General features: G+C 42.6%; 2 protein-coding genes across 2 annotated transcripts; both read left to right on the top strand.

Annotated features, from left to right (window-relative positions):
• Positions 1-3,835: 3,835 nt before the first annotated feature.
• Positions 3,836-4,741, top strand: LOC140203568 (probable G-protein coupled receptor 139). Its single transcript, XM_072269613.1, has one exon. It carries the CDS (start codon positions 3,836-3,838, stop codon positions 4,739-4,741), a length of 906 nt encoding a protein of 301 aa, XP_072125714.1.
• Positions 4,742-5,796: 1,055 nt separating this feature from the next.
• LOC140203567 (probable G-protein coupled receptor 139) lies at positions 5,797-25,982 on the top strand. Its single transcript, XM_072269612.1, has 2 exons — positions 5,797-5,911; positions 25,069-25,982. Exons 1-2 carry the CDS (start codon positions 5,797-5,799, stop codon positions 25,980-25,982), a joined length of 1,029 nt encoding a protein of 342 aa, XP_072125713.1.
• The last annotated feature ends 1,990 nt before the right edge of the window (positions 25,983-27,972 follow it).

Here is a 27,972-nt window from a genome sequence, read left to right as displayed (position 1 = left end):
GTGATAACTATTGCCGATTGTAAATCAGTTATCGTTTCTGTTTTAATTGCGGAAACAGTAATGGCGGTTACTTCTTTCTGAACCACAATATGTTAAGCAATATAACTTCAATACAACTTTATATATATATAAACCAAATGAATGGTAAGATCTTAGGTTTAAAGAAATGCAATATTATGTCAACATTCCTTATGGTGTATGGAAAGTTTAAAGTTGAGAGCATTAACTTGTTTGTTTAATGACTAACTCACATACAGTAATGACATAGAAACATACAAACATAGAAAACAGGTGCAGGGGTAGGCCATTCGGCCCTTCGATCCTGCACCGCCATTCAGTATGATCATGGCTGATCATCCAACTCAGAACCCTGTACCTGCCTTCTCTCCATACCCCCTGATCCCATTAGCCACAAGGGCCATATCTAACTCCCTCTTAAATATAGCCATTGAACTGGCCTCAACTGTTTCCTGTGGCAGAGAATTCCACAGATTCACCACTCTCTGTGTGAAGAAGTTTTTCCTCATCTCGGTCCTAAAAGGCTTCCCCTTTATCCTCAAACTGCGACCCCTCGTTCTGGACTTCCCCAACATCGGGAACAATCTTCCTGCATCTAGCCTGTCCAATCCCTTTAGGATTTTATACGTTTCAATAAGATCCCCCTCAATCTTCTAAATTCCAGCGAGTACAAGCCTAGTCGATCCAGTCTTTCATCATATGAAAGTCCTGCCATCCCAGGAATCAATCTGGTGAACCTTCTTTGTACTCCCTCTATGGTAAGGATGTCTTTCCTCAGATTAGGTGACCGAAACTGCACACAATACTCCAGGTGTGGTCTCACCAAGGCCTTGTACAACTGCAGTAGTACCTCCCTGCTCCTGTACTCGAATCCTCTTGCTATGAATGCCAGCATACCATTCGCCTTTTTCACCTCCTGCTGTACCTGCATGCCCACTTTAAATCACTGATGTACAATGACACCCAGGTCTCGTTGCACCTCCCCTTTTCCTAATCAGCCACCATTCAGATAATAATCTGTTTTCCTGTTTTTGCCACCAAAGTGGATAGCCTCACATTTATCCACATTAAATTGCATCTGTCATGAATTTGCCCACTCACCTAACCTATCCAAGTCACCCTGTTTCCTCTTAGCATCCTCCTCACAGCTAACACTGCCGCCCAGCTTCATGTCATCCGCAAACTTGGAGATGTTGCATTTAATTCCCTCATCTAAGTTATTAATATATATTGTAAACAACTGGGGTCCCAGCAGTGAGCCTTGTGGTACCCCCACTAGTCACTGCCTGCCGTTCTGAAAAGGTCCCGTTTATTCCCACTCTTTGCTTCCTGTCTGCCAACCAATTCTCTATCCACATCAATACCATACCCCGAATACCGTGTGCTTTAAGTTTGCACACTAATCTCCTGTGTGTGACCTTGTCAAAAGCCTTTTGAAAATCCAAACATACCACATACACTAGTTCTCCCCTATCCACTCTACTAGTTACATCCTCAAAAAATTCTATGAGATTCGTCAGACATGATTTTCCTTTCACAAATCCATGCTGACTTTGTCCGATGATTTCACCACTTTCCAAATGTGCTGTTATCACACCTTTGATAACTGACTCTAGCATTTTCCCCACCACCGATGTCAGACTAACCGGTCTATAATTCCCCAGTTTCTCTCTCCCTCCTTTTTTAAAAAGTGGGGTTATATTAGCCACCCTCCAATCCTCAGGAACTAGTCCAGAATCTAAAGAATTTTGAAATATTATTACTAATGCATCCACTATTTCTTGGGCTACTTCCTTAAGCACTCTGGGATGCAGACCATCTGGCCCTAGGGATTTATCTGCCTTTAATCCCTTCAATTTACCTAACACCACTTCCCTACTAACATGTATTTCCCTCAGTTCCTCCATCTCACTAGACCCTTTGTCCCCTACTATTTCAGGAAGATTATTTATGTCCTCCTTAGTGAAGACAGAACCAAAGTAGTTATTCAATTGGTCTGCCATGTCCTTGTTCCCCATAATCAATTCACCTGTTTCTGTCTGTAAGGGGCCTACAATTGTCTTAACCAATCTTTTTCTTTTCACATATCTATAAAAGCTTTTACAATTAGTTTTTATGTTCCCTGCCAGTTTTCTCTCATAAGCTCTTTTCCCTTTCCTAATTAAGCCCTTTGTCCTCCTCTGCTGGCCTCTGAATTTCTCCCAGTCCTCAGGTGAGCCGCTTTTTCTGGCTAATTTGTATGCTTCTTCTTTGGAATTGATACTATCCCTAATTTTCCTTGTCAGCCACGGCTGCACTATCTGCCCTGGTTTATTCTTTTGCCAAACTGGGATGAACAATTGTTGTAGTTCATCCATGTGATCTTCAAATGCTTGCCATTGCATATCCACCGTCAACCCTTTAGGTATCATTTGCCAGCCTATCTTAGCTGATTCACGTCTCATACCTTCAAAGTTACCCTTCTTTAATTTCAGAACCTTTGTTTCTGAATTAACTATGTCACCCTCCATCTTAATGAAGAATCCCAGCATATTATGGTCACTCTTACCCAAGGGGCCTCTCACGACAAGATTGCTAATTAACCCTTCCTCATTGCTCAATACCCAGTCTAGAATGGCCTGCTCTCTAATCGGTTCTTGGACATGTTAGTTCAAAAAACCATCCCGCATACATTCCAAGAAATCCTCTTCCTCAGCACCCTTACCAATTTGGCTCACCCAATCTATATGTAGATTGAAGTCACCCATTATAACTGCTGTTCCTTTATTGCACACATTTCTAATTTCCTGTTTAATACCATCCCCAACCTCACTACTACTGGAAGGTGGCCTGTACACAACTCCCACCAGCGTTTTCTGCCCCTTAGTGTTATGCAGCTCTACCCATATCGATTCCACATCCTCCCGGCTAATGTCTTTCCTTTCTGTTGCGTTAATCTCCTCTCTAACCAGCAATACTACCCCACCTCCTTTTCTTTCATGTCTATCCCTCCTGAATATTGAATATTCTTGAATATTGAGTTCCCATCCTTGGTCACCATGGAGCCATGTCTCTGTGATCCCAACTATATCATATTCATTAATAACAATCTGCACTTTTAATTGATCCACCTTGTTATGAATGCTCGTTGCATTGACACACAAAGCCTTCAGGCGTGCTTTTACAACACTCTTAGCTCTTATACAGTTATGTTTTAAAGTGGCCTTTTTGATTTTTGCCCTGGATTTGCCAGCCTGCCACTTTTACTTTTCACCTTACTACTTTTTGCTTCTACCTTTATTTTACACCCCTGTCTCTCTGCACTTGTTCCCATCCCCCTCTTGTGAACTAACCTCCTCTCTCTTAGTCTCTTTAATTTGATTGCCACCCACCAACCATTCATGACATAACCTTATGTTTATTACTCGAGTGATGCAACTTAATTGTGTCGCTATGAGTTCGCAACCGTTATATAACTGGATCTTTGCATATCACTGCGTCAGAGCTGTATGTTGAGCAGTGAGACGTCGTGCATCCTGGGAGGGCATGCATGGGCAAACAAAGGGTGCGGTGTACGCAATTTTCTACCCTATTCTAGCCGCTGTCGGTGTTCCAGGTAAATAATATGTTGCGCAGAAGATTTTATTCTGCTTCTGCACTCCTCTTTTGAATTTGGCAGAGACTCTGTGTGTGGTCTAGTCAACTGTCCCTGATCTTAAAGCAATTGCCTACAGAAAGAACAAACGCTTATCATGCTGTCAAATACATACTGTTTGCAAAGGACAATTAATAGGTAAATGGCTAAATATATATTTCTCCTTTTTGAACAGGTAACATAATGACAATTGTAATCCTGTCCCGTCGAAGATGCGGTCTTTCTAGATGCATAACTCGATACCTGGTGGCCATGGCAGTGACGGATCTCCTGGTTCTTATAATTGCGGTTATATTAAACCGGCTGAGTATCATTTACTTCCCGGTTTTCTTCCTCTCCACCACTACGGTGTGTAGCATAAAAATAGCTCTAATCTACGCAGCCAGAGATAGTTCAGTTTGGTTAATGGTCGCGTTCACCTTCGATCGATTTGTAGCCATTTCTTGTCAGAAATGGAAAACAAAATATTGCACGGAAAGAGTAGCCGGTGTGGTTATAACAACACTCTGTGTTGTGGCCTGTATAAAGAACATTCCATGGTACTTTGTATTTGAGCCTTTATATATAATTGACGGCACCTCATGGTTCTGTAATGTTAGATTAAGTTTTTATTCTGAACTGTTATGGTCAGTATTTGATTGGATTGACCGTATTTTAACCCCTTGTGCTCCATTCCTCCTGATGATGTTGCTCAATGCGCTGACTGTCAGAAACATTCTAGTGGCGAACAGAGCCCGCCGGAGACTCCGGGTCCAGAACACTGGGGACAGGCAAAATGATCCGGAGATGGAGAGCCGAAGAAAGTCAATTGTATTGCTGTTCACCATCTCGGGCAGTTTTCTGATATTGTGGACACTGTATGTTGTGCATTTCTTTTACGTGCGATTTACAGGCAATATTTACTTGACGGGTTCTAACCTCAACGATCTCTGGTTCATTCTTCAAGAAACGGGGAATATGTCGCAGCTTCTAAGCTGTTGCACCAACACTTGTATGTACGCGGGAACGCAAAGGAAGTTTAGAGAAGAATTCATAAATGGCTTCAAATATCCGCTGAATCGGATCATGAAGCTGGTGAAACTACTGTAATAGACAAATCGTTTGTTTTTATTCGAGAACGTTTTCAATTCTCATCTAACCTTCCTTATTGGGCACACTTGCTCCTGTCTTACCCATATGTAATATCCCGTACTCGGGAAATTGGCGTTGGTTGACCGATCTGACCCCTGAAATCCATCCGCATGAAACTGATGAAAACACGGACTGTTTTTGAAAAATTGGTTACCTTCTCCAAGAGAGAGCACAGCAAGCTCTGTGTCCACGGGGATGTTAAGGCGCACAGACGTGATTAAAACTGACTGAAAATGGAAAATACGCATGGGCTTTGATCATATATGCTAAACAATGATATGGACTTTAGCTGTAATATTTTGCACCAGAGTTAATGGATCAGCCATTCTGAACCCCAAAAAGAGAAAGAAAATATCATCGGTAGGGGTAGTGCCGTTTGGAATGCGTTTGCAAAAAGGGTTGTGGAGCCTCGGTCGCTGAGTGTATGAAGGACTCGGCGGTTAATAGACACAATTAATTCGGGATTTGTAGAAATAAAACTTATGGGGGTATCAGTCCTGGTGTATTGAACAGCACAACAGAAAATGGATGGTAAGTGATGTCCTGATACATCCATTTATTACATTTATATTCCCAATAGAAGCCAAGTAACAAAGAAGTTGTATGAAAATTATGTTCAATATTTAGCAATCACTCCTTGTTGTTTTAGAGTTTGCAGGACCCACGGAAATCAGACATTTGCACATAAGGGTATGAGGAATCTGAAACATACTGCGAGTTTGTGCCCCTTGCTCTACTTACCTCACTAATCCAGCACCCTACATCCACATTCCCTGCTTCCAAAATAAGTAGGTTGTAGTTACAATCAATAACAGATTCAAAAACTCGATAACTCAATCTAAAAGCTACCCTGGAGCAGACTGTGGAAGCCACCACATACCAGTCATTTGCAAATTGAAAATAAAGATATGAAAATAAAGATGAGAAAATTAAAGAAACCGAAAAGATCAGAACCAGTGGGTTATCAACAACTACAAAACAACCCTCATCTGAAAACAGAATACACAATCAAGATGAAAAACCATTTTCAATTGCTGCAGGATGAAGGAGGCAAATCTTCCTGGGACATACTGAAGGAATCCATGGTTGTAGCTGCAGAAGAAACCATCCCACGAAAAGAACGGAAAAGTAAGAAGAAATGGATAACTGTAGCTGCAATAAAAACAGAAACCATCAGACTAAGAGACAGCGAAGAATACGAACAACTTGATAAGACAATAAAAAGAAAATGCAGAGAAGCTAAAGACAAATGGCTAAATGAGAAATGCTTGGAGATAGAAATTCTACAAACCCATAACCCTGGAACAAAGTTGATGCACAATAAGATTAAAGAACTAACGGGGAAATTACCTTACTCAGCAAGTGGATGCATCAAGGCAAAAGATGGCAGCTTAATTATGAAGAAAGAAGAAATCCTAAACAGATGGACAGAATATATAAAAGAACTTTTTGAAGACCAAAGAGGAGAAAAACCGAACATAAAGAAGAATCTTGAAGGACCTAGCATTCTAAAATCAGAAATTCGAGCAGCCATAAATAAAACAAAACATAACAGAGCAACTGGTCCAGACAACATCGCTGTTGAAATGATACTGGCCTTAGAGGATTTTGGAATAGAGAAAATAACAGAAATAGCAAATGAAATCTATGATCATGGGGAGATACCTGATGATTTAACTAAATCAGTGTTCATCACACTTCCAAAGAAAGAGGGAGCGACAGAACGTGAGTTACATCGTACAATAAGCCTCATGAGCCACGTGGCAAACATTATTCTCAGAGTAATCATGATGAGAGCAAGACGCTGTATAAAACCAGAAATCAGTAAAGAACAATGCGGCTTTATGGAAAACACCGGAACCAGAAGTGCAATTTTCATGCTATGGATGATCTGTGAACGAGCCACCCAGGTACAAAAAGACATCTACCTATGTTTCATTGACTATACAAAAGCTTTTGACACTGTCAGACAGCAAGATCTTCTGGAAATGCTTCAAGATCTTGACATAGTTGGGAAAGGTACACGTTTCTTAAGAAACTTATACTGGGACCAGACAGCAACCATTAGAATAGAAGGAGAAGTGAGTGGGTATGTGAATATCATGAGAGGAGTCAGGCAAGGTTGTGTCTTTTCATCAGACTTATTCAACCTGTATAGTGAAAATATCTTGAGAAGTATCAAAGACATCAAAGGATTCACAATTGGAGGCCATAATATAAATAACATCAGATATGCTGATGACATCGTACTAATAGCTGACTCAGAAACAAAACTTCAAGAACTGCTCACTGTAGTGGCAGCAGAAAGTAATCGCAGAGACCTCTCAATCAACACCAAGAAGACAGAAAGCATGGTCATCTCCAGAAAGACAAACATCCCACAATGTGTGATCAAGGTCGGAACTACAAACATCAAACATGTCAACAAATTCAAATATCTTGGCAGCCTAATAACAAGTAATGGCAGGTGCGACACAGATATCAAATACAGAATAGCAATGGCGAAAGAAGCTTTCCAAAAAATGAAGACCATATTAACAGACAGAAGGATGAGCACGTACACTAAAAACAGAATATTGCAGTGCTACATTTATTCTATCCTGACTTATGGAAGTGAATGCTGGACCATTTCTCCAGCAATGGTAAAGAGACTAGAAGCAGCTGAATTATGGTTCTACAGGAGAATGTTAAAGATATCATGGACCACACACACATCAAATGAAGAAGTTCTCAGAAGAGCCCAAGCAGTTCGGTCACTCATGCCAACAATAAGAGAAAGACAACTCAGATTCCTAGGACACATCATGCGGAAAGATGAACTAGAAAAACTGATAGTCTCTGGAAAGATTGAGGGGAGCAAATGCATAGCCAGGTGGCTACACATCGAGGAAGTGGAAGTCATCCAAAAAACGAAGGATAGATCTATATGGAAGACCGTGGTCACCAAAGTCCGCATCGGATATGGTACCTAGACAGACAGACAGACAGTTACTTACTGCTAATTGTTAAGTTGGAAGGTGCTACTGGGTTGTTCTATTCGGAAGTCGGGTTAAGGGGGCGAACAACGTTTTAATGGACTGTAGTTTATGATCTGACCAAACGGCAGAACACAATCGAGAGCTCATCGGCCAGTTATATTCTACATAATCTGAAAGTGAAACCGTTCCACAAAAACACTGCAAAAGTCCGCGAAAATGACGAGGCCTTCCTGCGTCATTATTAGAAAGAAATACTGCATTTGTTACAAGGTGAAACTACTGTCCGTCAGCTCTTTATTTCTTTTGTATCGAAAAACCTATCTGTTATCAACAACACACAAAAAATGCTGAAGAAACGCAACAGGTCAGTCAGCATCTATGGAAACCAATGAACAGTCGACTTTTCGGGTAGACATCCCAAGAAGTTTAAATCTTTGAGAGGTTGGTCATAGCTGGAATCAACTCTTGTCTCAGTAAGGATCTGGACCGCACGACAATTTGTCTAATGCTACAATAGGTCTAGGGCAGCTCTCTGCGTGGACTTGGATCATCTGGACAATATGTCAGAGAGCTATTTATTGACTGTTGTTCAACGTTCAACACCATCATTCCTAGAGTCCTGATTGAAAAGCTACAGAACCTGGACCTTTGTACTTCCCTTGCAACTGGAGCCTCGACTTCCTAACCGGAAGACCACAATCTGTGCGGATTGCAAATAACATCTCCACCTCGCTGATAGTCAACAGGGCGCTCCACAGGGATGTGTGCTTAGTCCACTGCTCTACTCTCTCTACACCCATGACAGTGTGACTAGGCATAGCTCACATGCCATCTATAAATTTGTTAATAATACAACCATTGTTGGCAGAATCTAAGATGGTGACGAGAGGCCGTAAAGGAGAGTGATATACCGACTATTTGAGTGGTATCAGTGCAACAACCTTGAGCTCAAAGTTAGTAAGACCAAATAGCTGACTGGACTTCAGGAAGGGTAAGACGAGGGAAGACGACCCAATCCTTAGAGAGGGATCAGAAGTGGCGAGAGCGAGCAATTTCAAGTTCCTGGTTGACAGTAACTCTGGGGACCTAACCTGCTTTCAATATATTGATGCAGGCAAGACACCAGCTACTTTTCATTAAGAGTTTGAGGAGATTTGGTTTGTCATCTATATGACAGGAAAACTTTTCCAGATGCACCGTGAAGAGCATTCTGACTGGCTGCATCACCGCGTGGTATCGGGAGGGGGTGCTACTGAAGAGGATCGAAGTAAGTGGCAGAAAGTCGTAAAATTAGTCTGCTCCCTTTTGGATACTCGCCTCCGCAGTGTCCCAGCCGTCTTCAAAGGGCGGTGCCTCAGAAAGGCGGCGTGCATCATTAAGGACCCCCAACACCCAGGACAGGCCCTCTTCTGATAGTTACCGTCGGGGAGGAGGTACAGAATGCTGAAGACACACACTCAGCGATTCAGGAACAGTTTCTTCCCCTCTGCCATCCGATTTCTAAATGGACATGGAACTCATGAACACTACCTCACTACTTTTTTATTTATTTCTGTTTTTGCACTATATGATTGAATTTAACTACTGTATATCATATATATATATATAAATGTACTAACTGTAATTCAGGGTTTTTTTTACACTCCCTCCCAAACACTGAGCACATCTACATGAAACGTTGACAAAGAAAAGCAGCATTCATCATCAAAAATCCTCACCACCCAGACCACGCACTTTTCTCGCTGCTGCCATCAGGGGCCTCAGAACTCGCAACATCCGGTTCAAGAACAGTTACTACCCAAGACCTTTGAACAAAAAGGGACAACTACACTCATTTAAGGGCTCTTTTATCTTGTTATTTCATGCTTGTTGTTCATTGTGAAATCCCGCCGTTTTCCTTAATTGCGTTAAGTCTACGGAATAAGAACTCCGGTCCAGCCAAACCCGTAAGAATGAGACGGCTCCCCCACCCCAAATCCAGGTTTGCGTGGATGCTGTGTAATTTTCCACCCTGTTACAACTCAGTGCCAAGAAATAACAGACAGCACACTGCATACGACTAAAGGAATTATATTTATGAATCTTAACTAAAAGGTTAGTAAAGAAAAGAAAGGGAAAATACAAAAAGGGCCCATCGTATTTAAACAGTCAAATGTGCACAAGTTGGAGCTCAGCTCTTCCCAAAATTCATATGCACCGATTCTCAGTCGAACTCGGCGCCTGGCTCCGTCAAATCACGCCCCCCCCCGGCCCCCACCGGGTCGAATCCTACCACCGGTTCTCTCCAGCGTCTTCTCTCTTCATCGCCCGCCGAACCGAAAAATAACCCAAGACCAACCTTCGTGTCCCTCACAAAACCTCTCCCCAATGTTCTCTCGAACCTTCTCCCAATTCCACCAGTCTAATTGGATGATACACAGTCCTCAGAGTCCCTGATCTTCAACAATAACGCGCACGGGCTGAAAACAGAACAGAATGCTCTTACAGAACTGCTCAAACGAAATACCTACAACATAGCAGTAAAAATGTGAACCAAGCTGTTACAATTGCTATTTATTTATTATCTGCATTTACACAGTTTGTTTACAGTTTACAGAGTCTGTTTACAGTTACTGTTCCATAGATTTGTTAAGTATCGCCGCAGATAAAGAATCTCAGGGTTGTATGTTGTGACATATATGTACTCTGAAAACAAATACTCTGATAACAAATTTAACTTTGAACTTTGATTTATCTTTGTCGTGCTAATATTGCGCAACTCTGTAATAAGTCATAAGATCATATTTTTTCTAAATTGTCGTCTTCCTTGTCAAGCCAACATGAATGTCTTCAACAATGTCCTAGTAACTCGAAAGCAATCCCCCAATTCTCAGCCTGTATCATTTTCTGCATTCAAAGCTTGCTGAAACTTAAAAGTTGCTTCCTCAGTATCTTCTTACCATCTCTACTTCAAAATTTTCGCTGTTAATCTCACTGGGTTAAATTACTCTACTAAAACCGCCATTGCTTTCTTACCTCGAATAATGTGTAAGCTACTGTTCAGTTTATACAGTGTCACTGTCTCACTTTAGTCAGGGAAGTGCATTTCAGCCACAATATACGACAAAGTAGCTCTAATCCTGTTTGATACAACCGTTAATGCATAAAAACTAGAGAGTTTTTTGCTGATTGGTCTCTGTTACAGATTCTGTTGGAAGTTTAAAAAAATGTATCTTTAAATGTTTATTTATTAAATAGCGATAGAGCGCGGAGTAGGCTCTACTGTTCCGTCGAGCCACGTCGCCCCAGTAACCGCAGACAAAAGCGATAAAACCTAACCTAATCTCGGGACAATTTACAATGACCAATTAACCGACCTGATAGGTCTTTAGATTGTGGGAGGAAACCAGAGGACCCGGGGAAAACTCACGCATTCCACGGGAAGGGCAGCATCCTTGCAGAACGGCGCCGGTATTGAACTCCCACCGCAGGAACATCCGGAGCTGTACTGGCATGCTGGCCGGTATGCCACCGTGACGCACGGTCGGAACCTTCAATCCTGTCTATTGGGCAGAACTCGTAATTTCCGCATTGCAACAAAACGTGCTTCTAGTTTATTTTTGCTGTAGGTCCCACTGAACATGGTGGTTACATTGAACGGTAGAGAATAGGACGGGCTCTTCAGCGCACCAGGTTGTGCCGAACCGATTAAACTCATGACGGCCAATTAAACGAATCACTGCTGTCTGCAAATGGCCCATATCCCTGCATTTTTGGATACTCCTGAACCTATCTAAGTGCGGCTTGAAAGCCTTTGTCATATACGCCTCCACTGCTACATCATCCTGAACATTCCAGGCACCTCAGCTCTCAACCCAAATGCATGAACTCTAATATTATACTTATGGGCTGTGGGAAGATACCGGCGGTCTAGGCTGCCTATGCCTCTTGGAAATTTGTGACCTTCTATCAGGCCCCCTCAGACTCTGGCGCTCGAGAGAAAACGACTAGGTACTTCATCCAGCCTCTCATAGCTCATGCGCGGAATGTATCCAGGGTCCAGATAAATCGCTTCTGGACCCGCTCTAATCCCGCTACAAAATACCTATAACGGGGAGACCAGAAATGAATGCAATATCATAAATGCGGTCAAACCAGAATTTTATAAAGCTACAACATAACCTTTGACTCTTGAACTCTATGCCCCGACAAGAAGCGAACAAACATGTCATACACGTTCTCGAATTGCGCAGCGACTTTTATGGAGCGATGGACTTGGACATCTTTGTACGTAAATGCTCTTTTAGGGGACCTACCACTAACTATGTGCTTTCCCTTTGCATTTAATCTCCCACAGTGCAACATCTCACACATGCCCCGGTTGAACGTCATTTGGCATTTTTTCTCCTACATCACCCGCTGATATATATCCCACTGCGTTCTTTGGCAGCCTTCCATACTACCCAAAACCTCCGCCAATATTTGTCAAACTTGCTGGTGAACGCAGCGGGCCAGGTGCGTTCACCAGCAACTTTGATGTGTGTTGCTTGAATTTCCAGCATCCGCAGAATTCCTCGTGTCTGCGCCAATATTTGTGTCATCTGCAGACTTACTAACCCAGCCATCCAGGTTCTCATAATGTATATAGCAATGGTTCCAGTGATCACTGGTCACAGATCTTCAGCTAGAATAGGGCGTGTCAAATGAGTCCTCCGGGAGCTCGACTGTGTCCAGGGAGGACACAAAGATTTTTTATCAAGCATCCAACAATCTTATCTCCTGTCTCTCAATGACCCGAGGTGAAAAGTTCTTGTTATCTTATCATCAAGTTTTTAATACAAGAATTAATACAAGAATTTACTTGTTTCAGTTAAATGGAAACGTACTGTCGGATGGGGGTGGATGGGCGTTGTGAATTATGATTTCCGATTTTGCCTAACTCCACAAGGAAAATAAAATAAAGCATATTAGCATGAGGATTATTCAATGACATTTGTTTCGTTTCAGCTATCTCTCCATCTGGAATTCATATTTTTCAAGAACTGTTGTGTTAAGCCACACGATGCTCTCATGTGTATTGAATTTAATGCCCATTAGATATAAATAATAGTAACCAATTTATGTTAAAGTGGTTTATTTTAAGCAAGTAATCATGACGTTGTAAATCAGAGTCAGTGATGTCATACAAACCCAATACTGGTGTCATGCAGTTGCATTCTCAGAAGACCATCGATCTGTTGTTATACAAGATATTATTGAACAACCTTTGGTGTAGGTTAGGGAGTTTTGCATTGTGCAGCAGAAAGACAATTTTCAGATAGGGTACTGAGGCCCGAGGAGTTCTTCAGGCATTGATAATGGGCATCCAAATGTTCAGAACTTCTTTCACTGACTTTGACTAGTGTTGAAACAAGTATTCTACTTGTACGAAGGTGTATGGTAGTGAAAGTTGCATGGAGAATGCGAAAGGCTTTAAGGGGCTGGAGACAGGCAGAGAGAAGAAGCAAGGACGGGACTTGGACTAGTCGACAAATATGTGAAAATATCTTCTTTCATGAAAGCCGAGAGACGTTGTAAAGAAAAATCTAGAAGCTTGGTTAATGCGTGTATTCAGCACAGAACCACAGTGCCACAGGGAGATGCAGCAGATCGCCCATGCTGACGGTGATATCGAACTGAGGCAGTGACATTTGCATAGGTGGCGACCATAATGGCAGTCGAAACGAATCCCATCTGTTTCACGTGATCTACAGTCCTTCATTTCCTACCGGTTTTGTTGCCGAAGGGTCTCGGCCCGAAACGTAGACTGTGCATTTTTCTATAGATGCTGCCCAACCTGCTGAGATCCTCCAGCATTTTATGTGTGTTTCTTGGATTTCCTGCATCTGCAGATTTTCACTTGATTGTGAGAAGATGCTTCTCTCTTTTCAACTGGAAATTATCTATGCCTGCAATTTGCCACGGAAAGTCTGACAATTCTGTGGGACAGAAAGGTTCAGCGTGATTTTTGTGCAGTTTCTTCATGCTTCACACCGCTTTATATAACCTTCCAGCTGTGGGCTTGGCCCAGGCCACCACATGTATTCTCTTGCTCTTAGGCACATTTTTCGATGCCTTGATATCCCTTGAGTATTTGACTGATGATGTTTGGCGTAAATAGAAGCAAGAATGACGAGCCTGGAGCATTTTAGCAGCAAACCATCAAGAATGGTAAGAGTGTCTCCTACAAGACAGTGTGGTCTTAGTTCAGAAACTCCCTTATGGAACAGCCGTCTCCCTGCATTATCCAATTTTGTTAAATCACCATTTGGGAACTAGAGCACCAGACAGTAGGTCAGTTCCCTCTGGTTATGTCAAACACCTCCATTCTCTCAACTTTAGCTTTGACTTTATCCACAGCAAGGGCTGTGATCAGAGAGTAGGGTGTTACTCCTGGCCTCAGCTAGATAGGGTACTCTTCTTTCAGTACCCTCAGACTTGTGAACAACCCTGGGTACTTCTCCTGCCACTGAGCATTGTTTACCGACTCCAATCTTGCAGTGAGGTTCAGCTTCTCGATGGCATGTCGGCCCAGTAATGGTGAGAAGAGATTCTGATCAACATAGACATCCCCTTTTAAGTGTTTCTCAGTTTAACGGATGGAAGTAGTCAATATTTCTTTCACTCTGAGCTTATGTTTCCCGGACCCGTGAGCACTTTGATAAGGTCTCTTCGCTAGTTTTGTGAACAGATATTTGGGAATGGCTGTGACAGCTGTCCCAGTGTCCATTCTGAACGATGCTGCCTCAATTTTCAAATGAACCATAATGCACCAGCCTTATCTATTTGAATCAGGGCCTCAAAGGAAATTTCTCTCATCGTCTGAATCGTGGTCTTCTTTGACCTCCTGAAGAACTGTTTTTGAGTGACACTGGCTTTTATAATGGCCAACTATTGCATTTGTGGCATTTTACTTCTTTTGCTCGACAGAGCTCTTTGACGTGGAATGGACATCTTGACATGCCGCATCTCCTGCAGTTGGACATTTTACCTGCTCTTTGTTTCACTTGTCTGTTTTGCTTGAGCTGAACTCTACTATCACCTCTTCTTGTCATCTTTCTGACTTCACATTGTTTGCATCCTTTTTTGTGCAGCTTCTGTCTTTACTCAGCATCAATTCCATGCCTAACTTCTGCCTGTTGCTGATGAAGCTTCTCACTCTGCCTGACCATAGAACATAGAACATAGAACATAGAATAGTACAGCACAGTACAGGACCTTCGGCCCACAATATTGTGCCGACCCTCAAACCCTGCCTCCCATATAAGCCCCCACCTTAAATTCCTCCATACATCTGTCTAGTAGTCCCTTAAACTTCACTAGTGTATCTGCCTACACCACTGACTCAGGCAGTGCATTCCACACACCAACCACTCTCTGAGTAAAAGACCTTCCTCTAATATCCCCCTTGAACTTTCCACCCCTTACCTTAAAGCCATGCCCTCTTGTATTGAGCAGTGGTGCCCTGGGGAAGAGGCGCTGGCTATCCACTCTATCTATTCCTCTTATTATCTTGTACACCTCTATCATGTCTCCTCTCATCCTCCTTCTGTCCATCATATTGCATACTTTCTAAACCAGGCAGCATCCTGGTAGATCTCCTCTGTACCCTTTCCAATGCTTCCACATCCTTCCTATAGTGAGGTGACCAGAAATGGACACAGTACTCCAAGTGTGGCCTAACCAGAGTTTTATAAGCTGCATCATTACATCGCGACTCTTAAACCCTATCCCTCGACTTATGAAAGCTTTCTTAACTACCCTATCCACCTGTGAGGCAACTTTCAGGGATCTGTGGACATGTACCCCAATATCCCTCTGCTCCTCCACACTACCAAGTATCCTGCCATTTACTTTGTACTCTGCCTTGGAGTTTGTCCTTCCAAAGTGTACCACCTCACACTTCTCCGGGTTGAACTCCATCTGCCACTTCTCAGCCCACTTCTGCATCCTATCAATGTCTCTCTGCAATCTTTGACAATCCTCTACACTATCTACAACACCACCAACCTTTGTGTCGTTTGCAAACTTGCCAACCCACCCTTCAACCCCAACATCCAGGTCGGTAATAAAAATCACGAAAAGTAGAGGTCCCAGAACAGATCCTTGTGGGACACCACTAGTCACAATCCTCCAATCTGAATGTACTCCCTCCACCACCACCCTCTGCCTTCTGCAGGCAAGCCAATTCTGAATCCACCTGGCTAAACTTCCCTGGATCCCATGCCTTCTAACTTTCTGAATAAGCCTACCGTGTGGAACCTTATCAAATGCCTTACTAAAATCCATATAGATCACATCCACTGCACTACCCTCATCTATATGCCTGGTCACCTCCTCAAAGAACTCTATCAGACTTGTTAGACACGATCTGCCCTTTACAAAGCCATGCTGACTGTCCCTGATCAGACCATGATTCTCTAAATGCCTATAGATCCTATCTCTAAGAATCTTTTCCAACAGCTTTCCCACCACAGACGTAAGGCTCACTGGTCTATAATTACCCGGACTATCCCTACTACCTTTTTTGAACAAGGGGACAACATTCGCCTCCCTCCAATCCTCCAGTACCATTCCCGTGGACAACGAGGACATAAAGATCCTAGCCAGAGGCTCAGCAATCTCTTCTCTCGCCTCGTGGAGCAGCCTGGGGAATATTCCGTCAGGCCCCGGGGACTTATCTGTCCTAACTCCAACACCTCCTCTCCCTTAATATCAACATGCTCCAGAACATCAGCCTCACTCATATTGTCCTCACCGTCATCAAGTTCCCTCTCATTGGTGAATACTGAAAAGAAGTATTCATTGAGGACCTCGCTCACTTCCACGGCCTCCAGGCACATCTTCCCAGCTTTATCTCTAATCGGTCCTACCTTCACTCCTGTCATCCTTTTTTTTCTTCACATAATTGAAGAATGCCTTGGGGTTTTCCTTTACCCTACTCACCAAGGCCTTCTCATGCCCCCTTCTTGCTCTTCTCAGCCCCTTCTTAAGCTCCTTTCTTGATTCCCTATATTCCTCAATAGACCCATCTGATCCTTGCTTCCTAAACCTCATGTATGCTAACTTCTTCCACCTGACTAGATTTTCCACCTCACTTGTCACCCTTGGTTCCTTCACCCTACCATTCTTTATCTTCCTCACCGGGACAAATTTATCCCTTACATCCCGCAAAAGATCTCTAAACATCGACCACATGTCCGTAGTACATTTCCCTGCAAAAATTTCATCCCAATTCACACCCGCAAGATCTAGCCTTATAGCCTCATAATTTGTCTTTCCCCAATTAAAAATTTTCTTGTCCTCTCTGATTCTATCCTTTTCCATGATAATATTCCATAGTAATAGCTTTCTCTAATGTGAGATTTGCCTGTAACTGAAGTCTCTCTGACAATTTGGGGTCTTGTAGTCCGACAGCAATTCTGTCTCTAATGAGCACATCTCTCAGATATCCATATCAACACAGTTGGCTGACAAGGCAATGGTATGATGAAGTTATTTACACTTTCCTCTGGCTCCTGTATTCAGGAGTTGAACTTTGCCCTCTCATACATTACATTTTGCTTTCCTGTGAAATACTCTTTGAATTTGTCATTGTTTTGTATTCTTTTTTTTTCTGAGCACCTGGCAGTCCTAATCCACCCATGGTCTCATCTACTTTGTAACCCATACAGTATATCAGTGTGCTTACTTGATGCTGTTCTGAAGCCTGGGTGGAATTCCTTGCTACCCTAAATCTCGCAAAGTGTCTGAACCATCTATCAAGGTACGTCGGTTTAGATAAATCAAATGTCTCGGGGGTGTTATTAGGTAAGTAGATGTAGGTACTTCAGGTATTTCCTCTTTATTTTCTATTTTATTTATTTAGACTACAAAAACCTTCTTTACTTCCTGAGAGTTTGACTGAATCCTCTGCTCTGTCCATGTCTCTGTGCACTTCCCCAAGTTTGTGACTCACAAATTATTACAATGTATCCACTGTGGGTGCAGATCATAGGCGTTGCCTGGCAACCCTGGTCAGCTGTCCCAGTACATACTGTAAGCAACTAGCAGCTTAGGTTGATTAGTCTTGGATATTTTTCATAGATATGTACGAACAAGAACAGTCTTACTGTAAATTCTTTCTTGCTGCGGATCTCTTTTGGTCTGTAGCCCGAAATCATCAACGATCAGCATTTCTGACATTATGTTGTGTTCGATATTGAAGGAGAATGCAGAGATCATTGTTATGTACCCTGTAACTGGGTTGCCAAACCAGCAGAAATGGACCACTTAGTTGGAGTCTGGTTTAATAGAAACTAATAAAGTTTTATTAAAGAAATAAGTAACACAGTACTCTAATCGTAAGGATATAAATGCAACAGCTCAGCAATGATAAAACACACATGTGCACAGAACTAGGGTAATAGGAATCAACCAAGCTCTATCGCAGTCTAGGGGTAAAATGATCAGTCTCAAGCGATGCAGAGTTCAGTTCAGCTTAGTACAGTTTGCAGTAATCGCTGTTGTGCCATTGGAGAGAGAGAGAGAATGCAAATTTTGATTCAAACAGACCTTTGATGCTCTTCGCAGTTAGCTTTCCGGCGAACCCTTTTATGTCTTCTGTGGTCACCGACTGTGATCCCTCCGTTCCGGATATGACCGTTCTTCCGCAGTGAACCCAGCACCCAGGCAAGGGCGGACACACACACCAGGTTCCCGCCGATCGTCCCTTTTCACCCTGTCAGTCTATGGTTGGTTCCCTCGAACCAGACCTCCAAACTCACACCAACTTGTGGGGGCACACCACTCTTCCAGGGTCTCGTTATCTCGTGATCTCGTGGTGTGTGACGTGCCTTAGCGAATCTGTTCTTTTTATCCCCCTGCTGGGGTATCGCCTGTCCATCAAACTTCAAACAGTTCAGGTTCAAAGCAACCGGTCTGTCAATATTCTGAAATGTGTTTCTTTCTCGTTAATCTCTCTCTTCTCTCTTATTGGCATTTTGAATGTTTCTCCATTGTCTCCCTTATCTCTCTCATCAGCATCAATCTTCTGATAACTTGCTTTGTCGTCACATCATAAACGAGCACGGCAGCATGCAGGCTATTCAATTGAACTTTGTTGCTTGTACCAATGTGACTTCCTCCTATGAGGGAGCAGCTAACCGAGTAGCATAGCATTAACCCATCAACTACCACAACAGTTGCTATTGTATCTGCTTCAGTCACCATGAGGCACCCACCACCCACCAAAAGTCTTACCTCATAAATTTCCTCTAAATGTTCCCCAGGTACCCCCCCCCCTCCCACACACACACACACACACACACACACACACACACACACACACACACAGTCACACACACTCACACACACTTAAAGCAACGTCCTCCAATGTTGGACGTTTCCACCCTGGAAAAAGACCCAACTATGACCCAACTATGTTTTATGTTCTTCTGTGTATTCTCCCTTTAGCCTCTGATGCAATATAAGTCTGTTCAACATCTCCTTATAGTAAAACCTTGCCAGTCCGGACATCACACTGGAAAAACTATCCTGCAGCCTCTCTGAAACCTTCAAATCCTCCCTGTACTGGTGGTGTTGTACGCACGTGAGTCAATTGTGGTGTGGCCTATGGAGGTTTTATACAACAATAATATTAATTCAACACACATCAAAGTTGCTGGTGAACGCAGCAGGCCAGGCAGCATCTCTAGGAAGTGGTACAGTCCACGTTTCAGGCCGAGACCCTTCATCAGGACTAACTGAAGGAAGAGTTACTAACTGGCCTGCTGCGTTCACCAGCAACTTTGATGTGTGTCGCTTGAATTTCCAGCATCTGCAGTATTCCTGTTGTTTGCGAATAATATTAATTCCTAACTTTTATACTCAACATCCCAATCAATGGAAACAAACATGCGATACCTATTAATTGCCCTGGTTACTTATTTCCACTTTCGTAGAGCAATGAATTTCCACCCCAAAATATGTGTTTTGATGTTTCTGACTATCCTACCAATTGCTGCATAATTTCAACTTACATTTAGCCTCCAAAATGCAACACCTCACACTAATCCAGCGGCCATTTTCACCCAAGTGGTCGCTATCGTGTTGGATCCTTTAACAACCTTCCTCGCCATCCACAGCTCTATTAAACTTCGGGGCATCTGCAAATATATAAATCAGTCCACCTACATTTTCATCGAAATCATTTATATATCAGAAACAACAGGATTGATTCTTACTGAACACATAGATTTAGTCAGAATGACACACCTCAGACACTGCATTTTGTTTCTTTGGCCAAAGGAATTTTAAACCAAATCTATCGTGTCTCCTGTCACTCTGTGCCATAATTTTGTGGATAAGCCTGCTCTGAGAGACATTGTTAAAAGCTCTATTAGAGTGCTCATACACATCATCCACTGCCTGGCCTTCATCATTCACGTTAGAAGTATGATGAAGATCAAGAGCTGCTCCCAATCTACTCTCCCCAGCTCCTCCACAACTCTATTGTGGCTGGTATTTCCTAATTCTGCAGATTGATCCGAGTTCCTTTTACATCTTTATCCGTGACTCTCAGAAAACTTAATCCATTGAAATCTGATTTTCTGTCAAGTACGGGTTTCCAAATACAAGATCAACTATGGGCCCTTCTGTGGTTCAATTATCCAAAACCTTGTCAAAAATCCTATCTGGATGCAAGTGATGAAGACTGCCCCATCTAAGCATCTGTACCTATTGAATCATAGTCAATGCTGAGGAAATGAAAGCCAGTTTTCAAATCCCCTGCTATTTTAACATCTCTGTAGTGTAGAGCCAGCGGATTGCCAGAGCCTTTTTCCCAGGGCTGAAATGGCTAACACGGTGGGGGGGGGGGGGGTATAGTTTTAAGCTGCTTGGAAGTAGGTGCAGGGGGGATGTCAGAGGTAAGTTTTTCACACCAAGAATGGTGGGTGCATGGAATGCACTGTCAACGAAGGTGGCAGAGGCGGATACAATAAAGTCTTTTGAGAGACTCTGAGATAGCTAGAAGGAGCTTAGAAAAATGGAGGGCTATGTGGTAAGGAAATTCTAGAGTAGGTTACATGGTTGGCACAACATTGTGGGCCGAAGGGCCTGTAATGTGCTGTAGATTTTAATGTTTCAATTTATTTCTTCAACATTTGTTGATTATTGGAGGTCTGGATTAAAGGCCCATTGTAATTGCTATTTGTTATTCTTGAGCTCTACCCATATTGTCTCACTCAATGAACCCATCAGAATATTCTCCTTAGCTAAGGTGAGACTTTCTGACTCATCAGGGTGCAGATCCCCCACCTCTTTTACATCACTTTCTATCATATCACAGAAGTGGGGAGAGGTGGAATTTGTGACTAGTGTCTAAATCCGTTTGCACCAGACGGAAGCTTTGAAGGATATAAGCTATTTTCTTACTGCAATGTGACTTGATGACTTAAGGCTCGTAAGAGCCTTCTACTCTTTCTTCATGTGTTTATATATGTTTTATTTTAGCTTCCAGCAGAAGCATAACATATGGACATCTAGCCAGTTACTTTGGAAAGAGATGTTCACATGAATAGAACTATACTGGAACCCTCCCCGCACAAAACAATTCAGAAACTGAATGGTAAAATCTGAAACAAAATAAACCAACAATATAATATACTGCAAACAATCGGAGGACAGACAGCAGTCGTCCAACGAGAAGTGGAGTTAACGTTACATGTCGAAGACCCAAACAATGTTAGTATTAATTTCAGATTTCGAGAATATATATAGAATACATGTTTTTAATTTCCCACAAATCTCCAACTCAGTGCCCAAGGTACATAAAATCCTCTTTACCCTTTTCCATACCCCAGTCCCGACTTTCTGCCAAAATATAGTGAACCCTGTGAAGAAAAAGATTATGAATCTTTCGTCCGTTTGTTAATTCGTGTCCATTTCGTGCTTTTGCCTAGGACGGAAAATAATTTTGCAGAATTCATTTAACGTTCTTTAATGAAATTTTGACTTGCTCCCGTCACGAAGAGCTAATTAATCTAAGAAGCCTTGCCCCTCAAACCCCGCCCTATTACCAAATATTTGAACAAATACATTCTTGCAGGACAAGTAAAGTTTCTGTGTTCGATTTCCAGCCTCGATCCATTTTATTCCTCTGGCTTTGTTCCCTGGATACCGTCTGTCTCAAGTAATTAAAACCCGTCGTGGAGCCATCGAGATATACAACTCAGAAACATGCAACCAGTACTTGGCCCATAATCGTCTAATCATTTTTCATTCATCTACCTGTCCAACTGTCTTTTAAAAGTTACCCGCCGCGAACATTTCTTCTGGTAGCTCATTCTAAACAGACACCACCCTGTCTGTAAAACAATGTCTTTCAAGTGCCCACTAACTTTCTCTCCTCTCCTCCCACCCTCCCCCCCCACCCCCCGCGACCTTAAATCGTTCAGTTGCCAGGAGAACGAGGCTCCCAGTAATGTGCAATGGGAACGTGCAGATGCCAGCAGAAAATAAGCTTCGAAAGCTTAGCAGGCAGAATAGGGTGGCAAATACACATGCGGAACATATAAAGCTAAATTGCATATATTTAAAATTAAGGAGGCTTACTAGTTATGTAGGTAACTCAATATTTTTATGAACAAGTGGACTACGACATTGTTTCCATCACTGATGTACAACTGAAGGGTATTTCACAGGGATCTGTCCAGGACCCTGTTCTGGATGACGAAGTGGAACAGTGGGTTAGTAAGTTTGCACTTGACACAAAGGTTGGTGGTGTTGTGGAAAGTGTAGAAGGTTGTCGTAGGTTGGGCGGAGAAGTGGCAGAAGGAGTTCAATCCGGGAAAATTCTGAAGGGGATACATTTTGGAGGATAAACTTGTGTACAAAGTTAATGGAGGAATTCTTGAAAGTCTGGAGGAACAGAGGGTTCTTGGACTCCAAGTCCACAAAGCCCTCAAAGCTGCTATGTAGGGTGAATGGGCAGTTAAGAATGCGTATGATATGCTGATCTTCATTAGGTGAAGAACCTGAATTCAGGAGAGCCATGAAGTAATGTTGCAACTCTATAAAACTCTGGTTAAGCCACGCTTGGAGTCATTCCTGCTCACCTCACTATAGAAAATGTGTGAAAGCTTTAGAGAGAGAGTGCAGAGCAGATTTAGCAGGATGTTGTCTGCATTAGATAACACGTCTTAAGAGGAAGCATTGAGTGAGCTAGGGTTTTCCCCTTCCAAGCGATGGAGGATGAGAGGCGACTGACTGAGGTACATTATAAGAGCATAGAGAGCAGAGCCAAAACATTTTTCCCAGGGCGGCTATGGTCAATACCAGAGGACATCCGTTAATGCAGAGAGGAGGAATGTATAGGGGAGGTGTCAGAGGTAGGTTTGCCACCACACAGAGAATGGTGGATACCTGGAACACACTGACCGGGATGGTGGTGCAAGCTGATACAAAAGGAACATTTGAAATTATGCACAATGATGTAACAAAAATGAGTGTCACGGACTGTATAGCAGGGAAGAGTTAGATTGACCGTGACGTAAGTTTATATTGGTCGGCGCAACATAATGGGCCGAAGGGCCGTACTGTGCTGCATGTTCTATGTTGGGGCTAATAGGGGAGGGGGAGACAGGGAAAGAATGGGGCCCGTTAGGGACAACAGCGGCAAGCTCTGCCTGGAGCAGAAGGCGTTGGTGAGGTCGTAATTGAATGCTATTCGTCGGTATTCACTTCGTGGTTGGAAACCTCGGCCAAAGGAAAAAAGAAGATAGATGTACGTGGAAGACCGGAAACATACAGTAAAATGTGTTAACAACTAACACAGTCCGGTGATTGTGCCGGGGCAGCCCGCATGGTGAAAGGAGAGGTGAAATTCTGATCCCCATGAATAAAGGGGTACTCAGTATCTTAGTGGGCATAAAGATCGGTAAGTACCTTTGACTGGGGTTAAGGGGAAATATTCTTCTGGTTTTAACTGAAGTTTTCAAATCCTCACTGCCACAGTGAAGTGCCAGGTGACTGGAGGACGGCAAGTGTGGCCCGCCTTTTCAAAAAGGACATGAGAGAATATCCTGGCAATTTCTATTCCAGGCATAACATCAGTAGTAGGGAAGTTATCAGTGAAAAAAAAATTCTGAGCTACAGGTTAATTCTTTAGAAAGGCAGGGAGCGAAGAGTATATATTGTTGAAATACAGCTGTTTCCAATTATTCTGTAAAGGAGAGAATCCAATTAAACATGTGATCTTATCTTTAATTAGAGAACAATATGAAATCAACATATGTGTGGTGTAGCGAAAACAGAAAAATGAGGAAATTAACTTGTTTGTTTAATGACCATAACTAACATCTGTGATGACGTGACAGTCTGTTTGTTTCTCGTTGATGCGACTTAATAGCTGCGCTGCGCGCTTCCAATAATTATATAAAGGGATTTTTACTATATCGCGGCGTCAGAGAGTTGCATGCTGACCGATAAGACACGTGGGGTGTTAGGAGATCATGCATGGGCAAGTGACGGGCTTAGCCTATGCGATATTCTACCCTACGTTGGCAGTTTTAGGTATTCCAGGTAAATGATGCTTTGCACAGAAAATGTATGTCTGTGCCTGTACCCCTCATTTGGATCTTACTCTCGGTGTGCTCGTTCCACAGTGTACTCACTCTGCGCTATTACTGTTGTCCACGCGGTTTGTTAAACTTGCGTTTTGTTGTTCAAATCTATTTTTACAGTCTGGTGCCGTATTTCATCTGAAGAGTATTAGGTCGGAATGTTTCATTATATAAGCTGGTCATTTACATGGACATTTGTTGGTATGGCGTTGCTAGAGTGAATAACATCCTTTCATGCATGGTACTTCTAATTTTCCAGATCACAGAAATTCAGGTTCCGATGTGCATTTGCTCAGCTTATTTCAGAGCGAATAATCACGGCAAGATATTAGTCTTCAGCATTTGGGTATCTATCGAGAAGAACTCAGTCTTCCTCTGTGAGGTTTGAGTTTCGAATATGGGTTATCTTCATGGAAATCTGGTGCGTAAACATTGCAAACTGAGTTTTTGAACCCTCATGGATCTGAGTTCCATTCTAACCCATCCTTCATTCAATACTTCAGATCAGCAGGTTATCAGCACTACGCTCCTCAGAAGTGCGAACAAAGAAACATTCATCTCTAGCTAATCGCATTCTCCCGACCTACATATGGATCAAATGGTTAAGATGCTGTCAAATATATACTTGTGTGCACGATTTGATTACTAGCAAAAATAACTAAAATACTCACTTCTATTTAAACAGGTAACCTAACGACAATTGTGATCCTGTCCCGGGGAAGATGCGGTCTGTCCAGATGCATCACTCGGTATTTGATGGGTATGGCAGTGACGGATCTCTTGGTTCTTATCACGGCGGTTATATTAAACCGGCTGAGTATCATTTATTTTCCTATTTTCTTCCTCTCCACCACTCCGGTGTGTAGCCTGAAAATAGCTGTAATCTACGCAGCCAGAGATAGCTCAGTATGGTTAACGGTCGCTTTCACCATCGATCGCTTTGTAGCCATTTGTTGTCAGAACTGGAAAACAAAATATTGCACGGAGAGAATGGCACGTGTGCTTATAGCAGCCGTCTGTGCTGTGAGCTGTGTAAAAAACATACCATGGTACTTCGTTTATGAACCTTTATATATAATTGATGGTGCCAAATGGTTTTGCAACATTAAATTAAGCTTTTATTCTGAACTATTCTGGGCAGCTTTCGATTGGATTGACCGCATTTTAAACCCCTGTGCCCCATTCCTCTTGATGTTGTCACTCAACGCATTGACTGTCAGAAACATTCTCGTGGCGAACAGAGCCCGCCGGAGACTCCGGGTCCAGAATACTGGAGACAGGCAAAACGATCCGGAGATGGAGAGCCGAAGAAAGTCAATCGTTTTACTCTTCACCATCTCTGGAAGTTTTCTGGTATTGTGGACGATGTATGTTATAAATTTCCTATATGTGCGCTTCACAGACAATAATTACTCGACGGGTTCCAACTTCAACGACCCCTGGTTCATTCTTCAAGAGGCGGGAAATATGTCGCAGCTTCTGAGCTGTTGCACTAACACTTGTATTTATGCCGGTACTCAGACAAAGTTCAGAGAAGAATTTATCAATGGTCTAAAATATCCTCTGAATTTGATCAGGAATTTCGGGAGATCAGGATAATGGATCTGCTGTTTGTTATCTTCAAAATCAGCTTTGCTTTCTCATCCTCCTTCCTCGCTTATTGTCGACACTTGCTATAGTCTACATGGATTAATCTTCTTTCCAGAGGGAACAGGCGTTCACTTACAGAGACACTACACATTTTTAAAAAGAAGCCAAGTAATTAATAGCTTTCAAAACGTCTATTTGGTTTTCCGCGAATTTGTTATTCTGCTAGTATGAAGCTTTAGATTCATGGCGGGTATTTTTAATCACCTGTGCTCCGTTCCTACAGTTGCGCTGTCCAATAATATCACCAGTGGGGCAGTGGGAGTCTCCGAATATGACCAAAAGGGCAGCGGGAGGCTCCGGGTTCACATTGATTGTGAATAGCACAATTGTCCATAAAATTCACTATTCTCCTTGCAAAATCGAGAAATCTTTTTTGCGCTAGTGGTGGAGGAATGCAATTCTGCTTGGCGGTCTGTGATCAGTGAGTGTTCCGTAGCTATCTGAGGTTGGATATGGGATATTTGCTGTTTTTAACACATATAAACGACTTGGACAAAAATGTAAGTAAATAATAAATATGTACACGGCAAAAAAAAACAGGTTGGCGGAATTCTGGATTGCGAGACCAGTTGTGGAAGGATAGAGCAGGACATATCTTCAAGGAAAGTCAGACAGATACTTGGCAGGTGGGATTCAATCCGGATAATCGTGAGGTATTGCACTTTCGTAGATGCAACATAAGGGGAAAGTATACGAAAATAAAATATTGATGCTCAGAGGGGCCTTGGACTGGGTTGATATCCCCCTGAATGAGGAAATAGAAATGAATGAACTAGTAAAGAAGGCATATGGCATATTGCATACTTGCTTTCACCAGTCAGGTTACTGAGTAAAAATTTGGGTTTTTCTGGTTGCTCGATTACAGAAAATGTGAGCCTTTAGAGAGGGTGCAGAAGGGGTTTCCCAGGATGCTCCCGGGATTAGGGACGATTCGCTAGAAGGAGAGCTAAATTGTTTTCTAGGAGCTTCGGAGGCTGAGGGCGATCAGATAGAAGTATTTGAAACCAGGAAAACAATAGATAAGGTTTTTTTTTACTCAGGGTGTAAATATCAAATACTGCAGGGCAGATTCAAGGTAGGAGAGGCAGAGATGTAAGGATATTTACGATGGAAGTTCTTCCTTACACGGAGAGTGATAGTTACTTGGGATCCGCTGCCAGGAACTGGGCGGGGGCGGGGGCGCGGGCGGAGGTGGGGGAGGGTAGTGGGAGGTGGGTGTGATGAGGGTTTCGTGATGGAAGCCGACACTATAGCAAAGCTTACGAAGAATTTAAAAATGTACATGAATTGGAAGGGAGGGACTGAAGGGATAGAGACGATCTGCAGGGGTTAAGTTAATTTCACATCATAGTGGACGCAGATATCGCATGATATCTGTACTTTTCTACTTTCTACTTCAAGAGGAACGGTTCAGAAAATATATTTACCTTGACTGCGATACATTATGATCATTGCCTCGTCGTACGGAATTAACCAAGGAGGAAACATCAACCTTAGGGGTTGGTGAAAATTTATATTCTCTTTCACAGTGTTGTGGAGTTTAAATCGGGATTAAGACCAGTTCAATTTTTTATATTAATATGTTAAAGAGTTTCAGAATTTATGCAAAGAAATTACACGGAGGTAACAGACCCCATCTCCGTGAATAGTAGAGGAGATATGAGGAGTAACATAGCCTCTTAATTCACCCATTTCGTATGAGTGCATTTTGGAGCGTTCACTTTTGGAATCGTTTGGAGTTTGTCCCTTTAACGAAGTAGCAGACAATGAAGGCGAGCGCCACTTCTCCAGAGACAGTGGGATCAAGGTGTCTTGAACTTTTACTGCTTCGTGCATCCCAGCATTTCAGCAAGTTATAGGCGATTCCTTAAGTTTGTCATACCCTGGGGAGGTAGTGAGGATAAGTTCCAGCTGGATGCGTCTCAAATAGCCTCTGACA

This window comes from Mobula birostris, chromosome 10, assembly GCF_030028105.1.
Source record: "Mobula birostris isolate sMobBir1 chromosome 10, sMobBir1.hap1, whole genome shotgun sequence".
Taxonomy (NCBI): domain Eukaryota; kingdom Metazoa; phylum Chordata; class Chondrichthyes; order Myliobatiformes; family Myliobatidae; genus Mobula; species Mobula birostris.
The sequence above is the reverse complement of the archived record's forward strand: the minus strand, read 5'-3'. Positions and strand labels throughout refer to the sequence as shown.

Bases quoted from the DNA above. Each gene is read 5' to 3' on its own strand.
- LOC140203567 (XM_072269612.1), top strand. From the start codon at position 5,797: ATGAAAAACCATTTTCAATTGCTGCAGGATGAAGGAGGCAAATCTTCC. The intron at 5,912-25,068 runs GTAAGAAGAAAT...CTATTTAAACAG, and splicing joins CCCACGAAAAGAACGGAAAA to GTAACCTAACGACAATTGTG.
- LOC140203568 (XM_072269613.1), top strand. From the start codon at position 3,836: ATGACAATTGTAATCCTGTCCCGTCGAAGATGCGGTCTTTCTAGATGC.